This window comes from Rhinolophus sinicus, linkage group LG04 (assembly GCF_036562045.2).
Source record: "Rhinolophus sinicus isolate RSC01 linkage group LG04, ASM3656204v1, whole genome shotgun sequence".
NCBI classification, from domain to species: Eukaryota; Metazoa; Chordata; class Mammalia; order Chiroptera; family Rhinolophidae; genus Rhinolophus; species Rhinolophus sinicus.
Genome location: NC_133754.1, coordinates 119,776,833 through 119,793,854, shown reverse-complemented (window position 1 = coordinate 119,793,854; position 17,022 = coordinate 119,776,833). Strand labels below are relative to the sequence as shown.

Here is a 17,022-nt window from a genome sequence, read left to right as displayed (position 1 = left end):
GTTTTTCCCTCCCCTCTCGCCCTCTCTTCTTCCTCCCCTTCCTTCCTTCCTTCCTTCCTTCCTTCCTTCCTTCCTTCCTTCCTTCCTTCCTTCCTTCTTCCTCCCTCCATCCCTCCCTTCCTTCCTTCCTTCCTTCCTTCCTTCCTTCCTTCCTTCCTTCCTTCCTTCCTTCTTCCTCCCTCCCTCCCTCCCTCCCTTCCTTCCTTCCTTCCTTCTTTTCTTTTACCATTGGTATCCTCAGATTTTCTCCTCAGATCAGCTCTTTAAAACAAGAAAAGACAATCTTACAGACTTTAAGCTCTTGGCATCATAAAGCTTTTTTAGGTGGGGAAATTGTATAGGGAGGTTTAGCCACTTTCCCAAAGTCATACATCTAGTTAGTCATTTGCACTGTTACTCAATAATGTGCATCTGCTTGGGCCTTTACTTGGAAGTAACAGTTGAACAAATGACAACAACTAACGATTAGCACATTGCCATTTAAAAAACACTTTTGTACTTTTTTAAAAAAGATCTTAAAACAGCCCCATGAGTCAGACTCACTCCACTGAGTTTCAGAAAATAAATGGGTAGTCCTAGGTCACACAGCAGTTAGGTGGCAGGACTAGGGCTGCCATTCCATTCCCATTCCGCTGCAACATCCCCCCCACATGGTCTTGGCCTCTCTCTCCACCTAAACTAACCCTCCTGCTTCTCCCGTGTCCCCCTGCACAGCACCGGCCGAGCTCGGAGGCGGGAAGCTGCTGCTGATAGCCATCCTTGGCTCTGCGGGGATGACGTGCCTGACGGTGCTGTTGGCCTTTCTGATCATGCTGCAGCTGAAGAGAGCAAACATCCAAAGGAGGATGGCCCAGGCCTTCCAAAACGTGGTAGTGTCCCCTCGTCCTACTTGCTGATACCTGCAAGTCCACGCACACGCATACCTTTACTTTACAGACATGCGCCAGGCAATGTACTTGTAAAGCAAATATTTCCCTTAGGTGACGAGTCTCATCTTTTCTTTGGCTTCAATTATTAAATGGGAGATAATAGCCTGATTGTGGAATTTCCTGTCCAAAATGAAACAATTTTGAGAGCGAAAAGGTTGCTCTTCATAATTACAAAAGAAGCCAGGCCTAGAACAGGACTATCGCCCTGCCAAAATGAGATGTATGATCTCCCTCGTGATAAGTCACCAGAGAGAGTAACCTTACACTGCAACAAATTAAACACTTTTGGTAAGGAAGGGCATGGGGATAAGCAGACCTTGGTGTGATAGCTAATGGTGTGCTGCCCTGGACAAGTTTTCCCCACATTTTCCTATTTCCTGTTCCCATGTCCTACTTCTAATGTATTCATCGGTCCTATCATGCTGCATGTATATAAGAACATACACAAATGTGCGTAGCTCCCATTTCTGTGTACCCCTCAGTCTGCAGTCATAGTTCATGGCACTTGGCACAGCCTCATTCTTCCGTCTAGGAATTACACCAGTAGCAAAAGTCTATAAAATCATATGTTACCATTGACGTCCTTTTGGTATTATACTACAGCCTGAACACTTCTCTCATTTCTGGTTTGGGACTCTGCAAAATTAATCTGTACCCAACTTTATCAATTCTGTGTATAAAACATTGAGTACAATTACATGTTCCAAATGAGGTATATCTTCATGCACACAAGTCCCTGAGAGTCCCCTCAGTGGAGGACAAGGGGAGATTTGTTATCTGACTCCATGCCAGAGATGGCTTAATTCAGGATCTCACTGGAGAGGGACGCCCTGCAAGGAGGTGGGTAGTGCTGAAAGAGCTCATCAGGATATCGTCAGCAGCGACTTAAACTCAGGAGAAAAGGAGACACTGTGGTGGGCTTTGCTCTAAGCATCAGTCATCCAGGGGCCAGAATCTGCTCCAAAGTATGCTTGAGAAATCCTAAGCTTTAGGGCAAGTGGGGGAGAGTGGATGAGAGCCAAGAATAGACCATGGTGATGCTAGGAAAGCTCTCACTGAGGCACGCTTGTGACTGCCCCAGATGGAATCTTCAAGTTCTTTTTTACGTCAGAACTGAACTCTTGCTCATTGCAGAGCAGAGCAGAAAATGAAGGGTGACTAACTGGAGGTTGTGCTATGGCAAGCACACGTGCAATTACCCCTGCCTCCCTGGCCCTCTGCAGATGTTGTAATCACTTGCGGCATGCTTTCCCACTGAGGCCTGGAACTGTGCCTGCACACTCTGTGGATAGCCAGTTCCTCAGAATGCGTTTGTTAGATAAAACCTATTTCCATCTCCATTCCAGAATTAGATGTATTTCTTTTTTTTTTTTTTTTAACCTGGTATGGATACAAACCAGGAGGTGTTACATACGAGTACCTTAGAATTATAAAAAATCCTGACACGCAACCATGAAAAAATATTTTTCCAGAGGGAAGAACCAGCTGTGCAGTTCAACTCAGGAACTCTGGCCCTGAACAGGAAGGCCAAAAACAACCCAGATCCTACAATTTATCCAGTGCTCGACTGGAATGACATCAAATTTCAAGATGTGATCGGGGAGGGGAATTTTGGCCAGGTTCTAAAGGCGCGTATCAAGAAGGACGGACTACGGATGGACGCTGCCATCAAAAGGATGAAAGGTCAGTGCCTGGACAGACCGAGTCAGCATTTCAGGAGGGTGGGGAGAAAACTTGACTTCCTGTTGAATCTTTCCTCTGTGGTCTTGCATTCTTTAAGCAAAACATTGGCACGATGTCAGATCCAGCTGTTACGTGCAAGTGAAGGTGCAGTTTCCTTTGGGGTCAGCCTGTGATAGGGTCAGAATGTAAAATATGAAGGCACAAGCTATTTAAACACCGCTGTGTTGATTCCTCGGGAGATGAGAATACAGAATCTCTGTCCTACCCTGCTATCTTATGGGGAGCAGCTTTGGTATTATTTCTCTTGATGTCGTAGTTCTCAGAATTCAGTGTGCATTAGTCACCTGGAAGGCTCGCTACAAAACCTAAAACAGACTCTTGGGCCCCACTCCACAATTTCTGATTCAGTAAGTCTGGTGAAAGCCCAGAGAATTTGCATTTCTAATTAATTCCACGTGATAACTGATACGAAGCGTTTGGAGACCACACTTTGCCAGCCAAAATTCTGGAGACATTGTAAGAAATACATCTACTGGGGCTTCTCCCACTGCACCCCCAAACCTGCAGCTCTACTATATTTGAATTTCTGGCGTGGCATGTGAGCATCTGTGACCTCAACAAGCTTTCTCAATGATTCTTCTGTACACTCATGTTTGAAAACCACTGATCTAAGGTCACTTTCCCAGTTGTGTTCATCTGAAGACAGCGCGGTGCCTACCCATTTAACAAGGTTGGATAGTAAAGATCTTCTGAGGAAGCAGAACGGCTAGCTCTCTGGCAACATGAGCTGTGTTCCCTTCTGTTTGAAATGGCAGTTTGTGCCTGGATGGTGGAGCTGCAGCGTTGCTTGTACAGCATGAGGCTTGGACAGTGGTGTGTTACAGCTGGGAATGTGATTAACTAGCATTGTGGGGTTCTCCATCACAAGGACTCTCTAAAGTGCTGATGGGTTTCCCTTCTTTTGGACTACAGTATTGAGCCTCAGATGAGAATTAACTCTAAATCTCGGTCATCACTGCTTTCTGCACTGTTAGGAAACACGTCAGAAAACAAAACAAAATAAGATACTAACTATGCTTACAGATGGTAATGTTTCAGAGTGTACACACACACACACACACACACACACACACACACACACACACTAATCTTGCTTAGCTGCCAGAAATCCCTTTTTTTTTTGTTTTGCTACTTTAGCCACAGGGAGTTTTGGAAGTGGTAAGGCTAGTGAGAGGAGAGAGGATGTAGAACCTTGTAAAATCCATTTTTTGGGGATCTGACCAAGCCGGACTGTCTGTGTCATACCCACGTGAAGAAGTAAAGTAGCTTAACAGCACCAGGGCAGAAATTTCTGCAGGGAGAGTGATGCATTGGAATGAGGGCAGTTCCTGAAGTCAGCGGACAACCTCCTTCTAAAGAACTTCATTTGTAAAATGCTCCCAAGGCATTGACCCTCGGGATCCTATGGTATGAACAGGGTATCTGACATGGGATCACAGCTAGTTTCTCTCACAGGTGCCCTTAGCCCCTGGGAAACATTCCCATAATTTCCAAGCACACCCGGGCATACACATGGACACCAGCACCCCTCTGCTATTTTTCCAAAAACAACAATAGCACACTGTCACGGACTCCAGGCTGATCGGTTTGTGCATCAACCAGAGGGCCTGCCCTCAGCCTGGCTGGTGCCAGGTGATTCTCCCTCTGACCAAAGTGCTAGTGGAAAGACAAGACAAACAGAAAGAAGTGCAAGTCAGTGTCCTGACTACCAAGCAACTTCTATAAAAAAAAAAAGTCATTGAGAGCTGAGGTTTCTCCCCCATAGGACAAGTTGGTGAAAAAGCAAGCAAGTTAAAATTATTGAATAAAGTGAGGTGTATGTGTTATTGGTGAGCTCTCAATGAAATTTGGTTCTATTCCTCAGCATATTTGTCCCTGGATGGTAGATACAGCTGGAAGAGGGAGAGTCTACAGGTGGAGGCAGCTCCATCTCTACCACGTCATTTCCCTGGATATTTGAGAGCTTAAATAAGAACATTTTAGAGCGGTGGTTCTCAACCAGCAGTGATTTTGTCCCCCTGGAGGGCATTTGGCAATGTCTGGGTACATTTTCGTTTGGGCTACTGGTAGCTAGTGAGTAGAGATTAGAAATGCTGCTAAACATCCTACTATGCACAGGACACCCTCCAAGAACACAGAAGTATCAGCCCCAAGTGTCAACAGTGACTGTGTTCTTCCTTAGTCTCTGTGATTTCTGTCCAGTTTTCCAGGCCTATGGTGGCTGGTGCACCTGAAGGTCCAGAGAGCAGACGGGGATAGTGGTTTGGGGGGAGGAAGAACGGAGAAGGATCATGACTCTTGACTTCCTTCCCAGAATATGCCTCCAAAGACGACCACAGGGACTTTGCGGGTGAACTGGAGGTTCTCTGCAAACTCGGACACCACCCAAACATCATCAATCTCTTGGGAGCCTGTGAACATCGTGGTAAGATGCTCTTTTCCTGTCTTTCCTGCCAGAGCTTATTTTGAAACAGGCACATTCCATATTTAAATTAGGAAAGATAATTTTAGAATGTTACCTATTTTTTGAAGTTGCAGTTTCAATCTGAATGTCTCATCCCATTTATAGATTATACTGAGGTTTGGCATCTTTTTGGAGGTAGTATCCAAGGCTGAGTCATTTGCCCTCTGATGTGCATCAGCCATTACTGCCCACAGGTATCTCTGGCCCCACACGCCCCCTGCTTGCTAATCCAGAGGCTTTCAAAGCGACCACTACTACGTAGATTGGGGGAGCCCTCGGGACCAGGAAGAGTGATGTCATTGCTTCTTCTTGATGGTCCATCCTCTCATTTCAGTTCCTAACACAAACTGATATTCTGAATGGTAAATTTATGAGTGCCAGCAATGTACTGTAATATGAAAGTGCTGGTGGTGCTTAGGGTAAAATAATAATAACATATCTAATAGAGATCTGTTCTTTCCAAATTGTACAATTTTCTGTACAATTACATTGGGGCTTTATAACTATCCTATGTCACACATATCCTTAACGTTCACCTTATATTACTAATTCGAATATTGATTGAGTACTTCTGTGGGTTTACCTCTGCATGCTACCTGGGTTTGTAGTTCTGAGTCTATGCTTAAATGTAATTTCTTGTGGAAAAGTTTTCTCCCACAAAAAAATCTCCACAAAGTAATTATTTTCAAACTTGACAACCTCTTGTTGACTTTGCAGCACAAAACCAACAATAGAAAGGAGACTATTTCCTTTTCCTCAATTTATTAAACTAAAAATACTAGCGCTCTGTACAGTATATCATTCTGAGATCCAACAAGGGTGTAATTTTGAAAGCCAGATCATGTCCCTTAGGTTAAATAATGAAGTAATGACATTTATTTTTGAGACATTTCCTGAAAACTGTAATCAGCATGGGACAGCAGTAAATGAAAGTTAAACAAATAATAACCAACAACAGAAAAATATATACCTTTTAAACTTTTGCTCTATCATCACATTAGCATATATATTGGTTGGCTCTTCAAATTTACAATCTAGTAAAGAAGTGAGAAAGCACATTCATACCAGAACTGAGGTATATCTTTCCTTATAGTACAACAGGATTTAGTAGTAGAAGACATTTTGGGGGGGACAGAATTTTAATTTCTTAGAATATCTTTTAAGTTCAAAGTCATTCAACAATTTAAATTAAAAAGAAAGGTATACAAAACAAATTACCTTTACGAGACAGTGAAACAACTCTACTTTTTACTGGTTCTAAAGATCAATGTTTATTTCTTTAATCAAAGAAGATTATCTTTTTATTAAAAGAAAAAGAGAAAAACAATTTGGAATACATGTACAACAATGGACCATAATTACTTCTAGGTACTATTGATTTATTTCCTTCCTAAAAGTTTGAGTTTTCTGGTTTCTGTAAGTAAAATGCAATCTCTGACACTGGATTCTGCTGACCAGGAACCTAATTAGCAATATGGTGATTTAGTGTGGGTTTTAGGGAGCTGTAGAAGGCAAGAGAGAGCAAGTTATCAGTTGTGGCTATTTAATCATTGTTTGTTGTTGTTATTTATTTTTTATTTTTTATATAACCTGAAGGAAAACTAGAGACAGACAGGAATAACATGCCCGGCCCATACTGTGTTTCCCCGAAAATAAGACCGAGCCAGACCATCAGCTCTAATGTGTCTTTTGGAGCAAAAAGTAGTATAACACCCGGTCTTATTTTACTATAAGACCAGGTATAATATAACGTAATGTAATGTAATATAACATAATATAATACCGGGTCGTATATAAGACTGGGTCTAATATAATATACCAGGTATAATATAATATAATATAATATAATATAATATAATATAATATAAATACCTGGTTTTATATTAATGTTTGCTCCAAAAGACGCATTAGAGCTGATGGTCCGACTAGGTCTTATTTTTGGGGAAACCTGGTAGTACGTTCTCAATCAGTACTGAATAACAAATAAAGGTAATGTGGGCTAGCCGTCTTAGATCCTCTGGAAGCACATGCTTTGATTTCCTTCTACTGTGATTCCTGATTGGTGGAAACATTCAGGAAACCCTCCATGGTGGTTCACGTTTGGGAGGAAACGGGAGGCGAGTGGGAAAGAGGGGAGCCTTGAGTCAAGCGCAGCACCCTTCAAGTACTGCAGGGGATGGTCCTTACCTTCCTCCTGTCGCCAGCATTACTGAGGTCGGCACCACCACGCGTGTTGTTACTCTGAGATGAAATATGAAATGCAGCTTTACCAGACATTCCCCAGGCCCCTCCCGCGTCTCAGACATAGCAAAGCCGGTGAGGTGCCCGGTAAGGCAGTGTCTGTCATTTCCCCACAGGCTACCTGTACCTGGCCATCGAGTATGCGCCGCACGGGAACTTGCTGGACTTCCTACGCAAAAGCCGAGTGCTGGAGACCGACCCGGCCTTCGCCATCGCCAACAGCACCGCCTCCACGCTGTCCTCCCAGCAGCTGCTTCACTTTGCGGCAGATGTGGCTCGGGGTATGGACTACTTGAGCCAGAAACAGGTGTGTCGTGAGGACCTTACTTTGGGCATCTTTCCTTAGAAATTCTCTAGAATCAGTTTAGTTCAATGTGTCCTTTTTTTACCCCCAATCCACCTCTCTTCTTTAGTTCTTCTTACAATCTCCCTAATTTTAATCTCATTGTTAATATTCCATCTATTTATATAGACATTAATGCCCAACACTGACAATACATATTCATCCAGTGACTCTCATCATACGTATTTGGTGAGCTGCCTTAACCGATCTGAGCTTCAGTTGGCTCCAAATAATGCTCAGTAGCAAAGGACTTACATGGCAACAGGAAGATTTCACTACCTGTTTTCTTTCCCGAAATGCTTCTCCCAAGATGTGGTGGGTCATTTGGCCGAAGCCACTAACTGAGGATTTTGGAGAGGCCCTCTTTAAGGGAATTGGAATCTGGTGACTTTAAAGCCCATCTTCATACTATCCTCTTTTCTCTATTTCCCAAAGTTCTTGCCTCTAGGGCACTGCGCTAACAAAATGAAATTAAAAGGCAAATATGATGCTGAAAAAAACTAAAACATATATATTTTTTTTTCCTCCCTCCCCCCCTCCAAATTTCAGTTTATCCACAGGGATCTGGCTGCCAGGAACATTTTAGTTGGTGAAAACTATGTAGCCAAGATAGCAGATTTTGGATTGTCCCGAGGTCAAGAAGTTTATGTGAAAAAGACAATGGTAAGTTCTAAACACTGCCTTTCCAAGGCACCCCTCTCCTAACATTCCTTCTCTTAGAACACTGTTGTTCTGTGGTGATTGGGGCATCTGACAGTGTATCCCAGTTAATGCTGCCCTGGCCCAGCAGACATCCTGTCTAAGCTTTGATTCCTAAAATGAATGCAGGGTCCATATTCCCAGTGATGAAGCCACGGTCACAGGTGGCCAATAATGGAACATGCAAGCCCAGTGGTGCAGAGGCTCGGGTCTGTATCCTGTCCAGGCCCCAGGTAGCTCCCTCAGAAACCTCGAGGTCTGATCAACATGATACAGAGGCTCCTTTCATTCTTGGGGGTACCACATGGCGAGACCCAGGTTTCTGTGTTTATCCTCAAATTTATGTTTCCTTTCTTTTCAACATACTTATTTTAGTGACTGACAAGAGAACACAAACAATATTCAAGAATGTTTTGAAAAGGACATCACCCATAGTTCACAACCTGGACACGTGTGTGTGTGTTTTTCATTTTTTACGTATTGCGTGCCACAAACAGATACATTTTTGCAGTTAAGATCACAGTGAACATAACCATTTTGGCTCTTTCCACTCCTTTTTTGATAAAGGTTTGAAAGGGGTCCCTTTTTCTCTTAGAGATGACCACACAGCCCGGCCCTGGGTGCTGATCAACAGCAACGCTTTTTAGAAGCCATCGGTGCCTCCCTAAAGTCTGGTTTCCAGGCAATACTTTTCCCCTAAGCTTTTCAGAATTTGCCCTCACTTAAAGTAGATGCTTCTCTCGGGAGCGGCTGTGCTTATCTTAAAGAAGCAGGACCCACCACTCACCCATCTACTCAGGCTGTCCCCCTCTTCTCCGGCCTCCTGTGTCCTTCGCAGAATCCGTTTCCTTGCTGCACTCCTGCATTTGAGGATGTGGTGCCCTAGATGAGGGGTAGAGGAATGAACACAGTTTATCCTCACAACCTACACATTCTGCACATTCAGATCCCCAAAGTGAATACTGCTCTGCTTGGCATTTCATAAAGGACAGGGATTTTTGTAGTCTTGGGGTGATTAGGAGGAATTCTTAGAGATACAAAGCACTGGTCAGGGTTTACCTCTATTTCCTAATGGCAGGGTAAGTGTTCCCTGGCACCATGGGGTCTGAGGAGGAAAGTCAGTGGGTGAGGGAAAGGGCAAGAAAGGAGAAGGGATTGCAGACCAGCAAGCTCCCTGCAAGAAGGGTGCAGTGCCAAGACACACCAGCAGAGGGCACAGTGGCTACCTTCTCTGGCCTATTGTTGAAATCAGATTTTCAACTCATTGAATTTCAGAATCATCTGGAAAGCTTTTAAAAAATACAGACACTGAGCCCTACTGCGTAGATATTCTTATTCAGTTGTTCTGGTGTGGGGCCCCTGCATCAGTTTGTGTTTTTAAACCCCTGGGAGGGAGGCATCCATCTCTCAATAGAGTTCATAAGATTCTTGGGATGGGTTGATAGGAAGGGAGCCCCAAATCATAGTGAATTTGAGGAAACTAGGAATAAAACTCTGAAGTCAAAGTTCCCAGTGTTCAGTCCACAATTTTCCCAGGCTGGACTCAATAAGTCAAGAAATGGGGACAAGCTGGAGGGAGTCAGGGCTAGGTATCCTGAGGGGTGAGGAGTGTCTTTCATCCTGCCTCCAAACCCAGTGTAAACCACATTGGCTAGAAGTTATTTCCTCCTCTGGTGACATATATGCACACTGTTCCCTTTGGCCTGACACACTACATCCCCCCCATCACTTGGTGACACCTATACATCTTAGAGATCCAAGCTCAAATGTCTTCTCCTCTGGAAATTCTTCCCTTGTCTCCTCCAGGAGCAGTTGGTCTCCTCACACCACCTTAGCCTTTCCCACATTACAATTTAATTCTCGATTCCTATGCCTGTGTCTCCTCTTTCAAACCTCTGAGTGCCTCTGAGAGCCACAAAGCAAATAAGGGAATAGGGAATGACTACCAAGTATATGAACACACACACACACACACACACACACCTTTTTCTTCATATAAAACTGTAGCAGGGACCCCTTGAGGTAAGTAGGACTTAACACTAGTTGCATGTCTTTGAATTTGAAAACACACTTGTAGGTGGAACATACACAAAACAACAGCTCCCGAGTCTGGCATTCCTTATGTCTGAGGAATTCCAAATAGGGGTCCCTGTGGACTTGACTGAGCCACAGCCTGAAGCCAGCTGCCAGCCTCGTGACGGGGCCCTGTAGGGCCTAAGAGGCATCTCCCTTTGTTTTCTCCAGGGAAGGCTCCCTGTGCGCTGGATGGCAATCGAGTCACTAAATTACAGCGTATACACAACCAACAGTGACGTGTAAGTAAGCAAGCCTCATATTGCTAAGGGTGTTTTCTGTTTCCCCAGGAAAAAAATATACATTTGATAGAGGTTTTAAAGAGAAGCGAGAATATTACATCCCTCTGGGGAATCACACTAATCAATAAGCCCAGGAAATAAATGTATGGAATAAATGCAGCCACAGAGTCCACAGTTTTCAGCGTGGGAATCACTGGTGATTAGGGCTTTGGGTTTCCTTCTGCTTGCCGAGGAGAGACTTCAAGTGGAGAATGCTTGATCTCCAAAGGAGCAAGGGGCACGCTGGCCTCCCTGTGGCTCCACTTCCCAGACTGAGCTCAGGGGGCAGGATCTGGATCAGAGGAGGCAGCTGCTGAGGGTCTGAGGTGGCAGGAAGGCCAGACAGGGGAGACCATCCCTGCTTGTGGCCAGCAGTGATAAGCCTCAGGCTGGCGGTGGAAGGGTTGGGATTGAGACTTGGGCCATCGTGCTCACACCCCCTGTTTTCAGGAGGAAAAACTGAGGCCCAGGCAGTTGAAGAGACTGTTCCAGGGAGTTTCACTTATGCCTGGGGATGAGGAGGGGGCTGGCAATTCCTGTATCCTCACTGTGTGCAGTGACTTTTATATGCTATCTCATGTCATCTCTGCATAGCATTGAGGTAGAAATAAGTATCCCTACTTTTACAATAATATACTAAGAGGCCTCAGGGGGTTAGTAATTTGTCCTAGGTCACATGAGTGACCTAGGGGGACGGGATTTGAATCAGATCTGTTTGGCTTAGAATGTCACCTGCTTTGCACAGTACCACCTTGCATTCTCGACCTTAAGGGTGTGTGTGTTGAGGGGAGGGGGTGTTCTGGCAGAACGAAGAGTTGCCCTGTCATAATCCTCCCATTGGCCTGCAAGGAGATAAACACCTGCTGTGAGCATGGTCCCATGCCAGTGAGCAGACATTTACATTTCCTTTTCTGACTAAGAGTCAGTCACCCTGGCTGTCAGAGCACAAAGTTGACTGTCCCACCTGTTCGCTGATTGTTGGCTTCCCTGTTTCCCTTCTGCAGATGGTCCTATGGAGTGTTACTGTGGGAGATTGTCAGTTTAGGTGAGTAGCCACCTTTCTCTCCCAGGTGAGACTCTAGGCAAAGGGAGCAGGCCCCTTCTGTGTTCCCTCCCTCACTGTGTAATCCCCTGGGTACCATTTGGATGTGGTGCCACCAGAGGTGACTTGGAAATAGAACTGTGGGTTTCCATGGATGAGATTTATTCCCACGTTTCTGTTTTTGAAAGCCCTATACCTAATGTCATATTTAATACTAACAACTTGGCGGCCATGAACTTCGTTATAGGTTCATTGTCTGCTTGTGCAACAATGTCGCAGTGCTGTCACAGGTTTACTTCCACAACATTAGGTGGTATATTATGCAACCAAGAAAAATCACGTTTGAAGGCTACTGCCCTATGAAAATGTACATGCCAAAAAATACATTTCACGTACATCACAATCCCAGTTTTATAAATATTACTTTAAAAAAAAAAACAGGCCAAAGTACACAGAAGGGTAATAAAAACTATTGTCCTTTTTTTGTGCTGGTTTTTTTTCCCCAAGTTTTCTATAAGAAACATATATTGCCTTCATTATTAAAACTGGGCAACTATTATAGATACACTAGGAAGTGCATAACTATAGACTTCCAATTAGGAAAAAGATACATCTCCTTGGTATCATAGATGTGTGGTGTGTAGACAGATGTGGGGAAGGGAACTAGCACTAAGTCAGGAGCCCCGTGAGGGATCTTCCCGCTGAAGGAATGGCCACACTGTAGCGTGGTCTGTAGCTTACCCTTCTTACAGTCCGGCTTTGATGTGCGGTGGGTTTGCTCAGAGCTGAAGAGCATGCTGGGTGCGCACCCTCCTTGCTTTCTCACAGTCTCTTGGCTTCTGAGTTCCTGGGCAGGAGACGCCTTCTGCAGCAGCAGAGGAACCTTAGGGCAACACTGTTTCCTGTCTTCCAGGTGGCACCCCCTACTGCGGGATGACATGTGCAGAACTCTATGAGAAGCTGCCGCAGGGCTACAGACTGGAGAAGCCCCTAAACTGCGATGATGAGGTGTAAGTCAGGCCTCCTCCAGCGCCATTTTATCTTAACCTTCCTTCTGTGTGTTTCACAGACAGACTGACTCTAATGGAGGAACTATCTGCTTCATACTCAAATACCTGTATGTACCGGGGCTGCCAAAAAAATGTATACACGTGGACACTTTGGTCAGCGTTACTCAGGTTACTTCACCGTAATCAGAAGTGTCTGGACGCTAATGGTAACCACTTTGAGCACCTCTTGTCATTGCAGACGTCAACCGTGACTTGTATTCAGCTTTTGGTATCAGTAAATATTGAGTATTACAATTTAAATAGTTTTCATTTCTTAAAATGTGCATACATTTTTTTGGCACCCTCTCAATACACACACACATTGAGATCACAGAGAGCCAGGAAAAAAAAGGGGGTTCTTTAAACTAAGACTGTTATGCAATGGGCAGAGAATAAGAGCTTTCCAGGCATATAAACCCAGGAGGAATTTAAGGTGATGATTCTTGGAAAGGTTGAAATAAGGAAGGTCAACTAATGCAGAAAAGAGCTGAAATAAGTTGCTGAAATTATTCATGAATAAATAAGTGTACGAAACCTTGAGACTAACTTTAGGGATAGCAATTTCAGAGCTCTTACATTAAGGAAGACAGATTTTTCTTCATAGAATTTTGCTTCTATGAAAATTATTTTCTAGGAGTAAGAATTGTTCCAAGGGGAAGCATTATTAACTTCAGAGATACCAGAATTCCCAGGACTTAGCTGAGGTAGCAGCTGCCTAATTGGTGTGATCTGAAGAGTGGAAGGCAAATAATTTATCTAAGTTGAGCCAATTTCAAAAGTGAAACAGGATGCTATTATATTACTCGTACAAGTGGCATAAACCTATTCTAGCCTGGGCAAACTTGGATGGACCTGAACCATCACTGGACAGTTTCTAAAATTCCGCTTTTTGAGATTCCATGAGGAGTAAGATTTTTCAGTCATTATAAAATGTCCGTTACAGTACAAACGGTTCTAAAATCTGTGCCCCCTGAGGCCAATGGTTGATAGCCTCCTGTGCACATAAGGTTCCCCTGAGGTATTTGTTCAGTATGTGAAATCTGGAGCCTCACTAGTGGACATTCTGCTTCTGTAGGTGTAGTACGTGGGCCCCAGGAATCTGCATTGTAATAACGCAAGTAGTTCTGGCCACATTTGGGAAAGTACTGCTTTACACCAATGTTTCCCAAACTATGTTCCTGGAACCTGCAAGATGTAAACAAAGGATAGAGGGGAAAGGAGTTCTGTAGTCAATTACATTTGGGAAGTACCATGTTAAAACTGGTTAAACAGGTTTTTTGTTTTTAATGGCAGGATTTCTCAAGATTTTACTATGCTAATCCCTAACAGGGAGATGTAATAGGTGGCATTTTGCAAATTAATTTGAGCGTGAAACGCTTTCTTATATATAAATGAAACACTAATATTTTGAGAGATGTAGTATCCCAAGGGAAATGCTGCCCTAGAAACATAAGTCAGTTCTTTCCAGATGGTCAGAATGGCGGAGACCATGATCGTGCAGGAATGGTACCCAGGGCAGGTACTAGATCTACGGAGAAAAGATAGGCCGGCCTCCTAGGGACTTCCTAGGAACATGCCTTTGTCTCCTGCTGGCTAAGCTTCCTGACCAGGTGTGGAATGGCTGTATTCTCTTTTTTTCCCCGATGCCTACACTTGGCCATGCCCAGGACTGGAGCACAGTCCCAGAGTTCACCCTCTTTTTGTTTTCAAAGGTATGACCTAATGAGACAGTGCTGGCGGGAGAAGCCTTACGAGAGGCCCTCGTTCGCCCAGATACTGGTGTCCTTAAACAGGATGTTAGAAGAACGGAAGGTAAGTATGGAGTTCAAAACAGGGGCTCTGTAGTTGGGATTCCTCATAGGCCCAGTGCGGTTAATAAAAGTTGTTGATGCAATTTAACCGGTTCTTCTGGACGAAGCCCTGGGTATGACACAGACATAAAAGATGTGGGCCCACACTTTCAGGAAGTTAGTTTTGAAGGAAATAAGATTTCTATACCAGATATAGTCACACACAGTAGAACATATAGAAATAGCCTATTTGAGCTACAAGGAATCTTAAATCTTAACATAGAGCCTGACCCTTTAATTTTATAGATGAAGAAACAGACTCAGAGGTGGAAAGTGACTTGCCCAAGGGCACACAGCGGGTGGACAACAGAGCCTGGTCTACAGGCTGCTAGGAAGATCCAGAATTCTGTAAGACATTCTAGAAGGTAGCTGGCTATATGTATCTAGAGGTCAAAAGATAAATCTAGGTTAGGAAAACAGATTCGGAAAGTCATCAAAACTCAAGTGGTAATTAAACCAGATACGTGGGTGCAATCACACAGGGAGATGTGGACAGAAGAAGGAGCCTGAGAGAACTGGAACATTCAGGAGGGACCAGTGAGAGACAATGAGAAGGAGAAGCTCAAAAACCAAGGAAAGTGGGAGGATGAAATATTACTGGCAAAAGTCAAGGGGTGCATTTCAGGAAGAAACATGTCAAATACAAAAGAGGAATTGAGGACAGAAAAATACCCCCCAAGTAGCTAGTACTATTTGAATTGAAACAAGCTCAAGAAACCTGGGTATTTCCTAACTGTCCCCAGCAGAGGCTGTACTGAGGCAGCCTGTGTTTCTTGTTCTAGACCTACGTGAATACCACGCTTTATGAAAAGTTTACCTATGCGGGGATTGACTGCTCTGCTGAAGAAGCAGCCTAGGACAGACCATCTTCATCTGTATATTCTGTTTCCCCTTCACCATCACGAGACACCCTTGATACCTTGGTGCCAAGCAAGGCTCTGCCAAGAGAAGTGACATAGAATATAGACGTGTATATATATTGCTGTATGTCTGGGACTTTCACCACAAACCCCCCCGTGTGTGAATCTGTAGCACACTGTGACTCAGAACTGTATATACTGTTTGGAGTAAGAATGTACTGAAATCAGAATGCCTGTTTGTGGTTTCATATGCAATAATATATTTTTCTAAATATGTGGATTTTAAAGGAAAGTGTGAGTACAGTTACTGTAATGCATAACTCATTATTGTCCTAGGTATTTTTTGATATTTACCTTTATATTGAATGCTACAAAATATTTTGCTGTGTAGAAGTAAAATCCTGTTAACAACTTAACACTGATCCTGATAACACAGGTAAGAAAAGTGGGGAAATGTATGAGTTCTAACGGGACATAGGTTATAACTTTAAACCATCTTCCACTGTTAAGAGACTGCAAAATGCACGTGATGGAAAACAGATTCTTCTCGCTAAATTTTCTCTCTCACTTGTAGAAGCCATTGAATTTCATTGGATCATTTGACAACTTTGTCATGTGTTTCCAGAACCCACCAATCAGTCCAGAATGTTAACATCTAGAAATGAAATTCAAGTCTATGTATAAATAAGTTTAAAAAATAAATTAATGGTATTTGGTTTTAGTTTTTCTGGTAACATTGATTTGTGTGTTTTAAGAAATTAAAATAGGAAGCCTGGAGTTATATTTGGGAGACATGTGACATTTATCATATCAAATTAACATTCTTACAGGTTTTGTACATCATAAAGACTTTTCGTTTTGATCAGTTGTAAGTTTACTATTTATCCTCTGGGCACATGTTACACTGAGATCATATAATAAGTGAATAAATGTCTTGCCTACCCACCTTTTGTCCAGGAATGTGTTTCATAGGTATTCCCAAATGTCTTCATTGTACTTTAAAGAAAAAACACCTTAAATTATTATCATTGTCTGACTTGTCAGTAATATCCATGTAGATCAGTTGGTGGATATACTCCACTAGACATGGTACGTCAAGCTCACAAGATTGGAAATGTCTTCTAGAAGTGTTCTACTTTTTAGTCCATTTTCTGTACTGCACGAGGGCACTACATTGTTGCTGGTGTTCCAATGTCAACTGAGGGCTTAGAATTGGAATCCCTTTTAATTGTGTTATGATGTTAAATAGTGAACATACCACATAAAGTTCATATTCCTGCCATCTAATAAACCTTATATATTCAGAAACGATGACCAGGAAACTAAATTTATCCCAAAGGCTCTTCATTCGCAACAATATGTTCAAGTGGAGACAGAACAAAAAAGCAAGACTGCTGCTGGTATATCACTTAGTTAATCAAGTAAGTGAAAACTTGACTGAAGAGCCA

The 17,022-nt window shown here is 43.3% G+C and overlaps 1 protein-coding gene across 2 annotated transcripts in view; it reads left to right on the top strand.

Moving 5' to 3' along the window:
* TEK (TEK receptor tyrosine kinase) overlaps positions 1–16,520 on the top strand; it is a 98,003-nt gene extending 81,483 nt beyond the window's left edge. The window contains exons 14-23 of one of the 2 annotated variants that reach the window (XM_019736283.2): positions 715–869; positions 2,402–2,612; positions 4,987–5,097; positions 7,494–7,684; positions 8,270–8,383; positions 10,664–10,734; positions 11,778–11,818; positions 12,729–12,825; positions 14,577–14,676; positions 15,497–16,520. In XM_019736283.2, coding sequence (XP_019591842.2) covers positions 715–869; positions 2,402–2,612; positions 4,987–5,097; positions 7,494–7,684; positions 8,270–8,383; positions 10,664–10,734; positions 11,778–11,818; positions 12,729–12,825; positions 14,577–14,676; positions 15,497–15,571 — 1,166 coding nt within the window. In that variant the 3' untranslated portion in view covers positions 15,572–16,520. The remainder of the gene's footprint in view (positions 1–714; positions 870–2,401; positions 2,613–4,986; positions 5,098–7,493; positions 7,685–8,269; positions 8,384–10,663; positions 10,735–11,777; positions 11,819–12,728; positions 12,826–14,576; positions 14,677–15,496) is intronic. The other variant, XM_019736284.2, reaches the window with a different exon arrangement.
* The last annotated feature ends 502 nt before the right edge of the window (positions 16,521–17,022 follow it).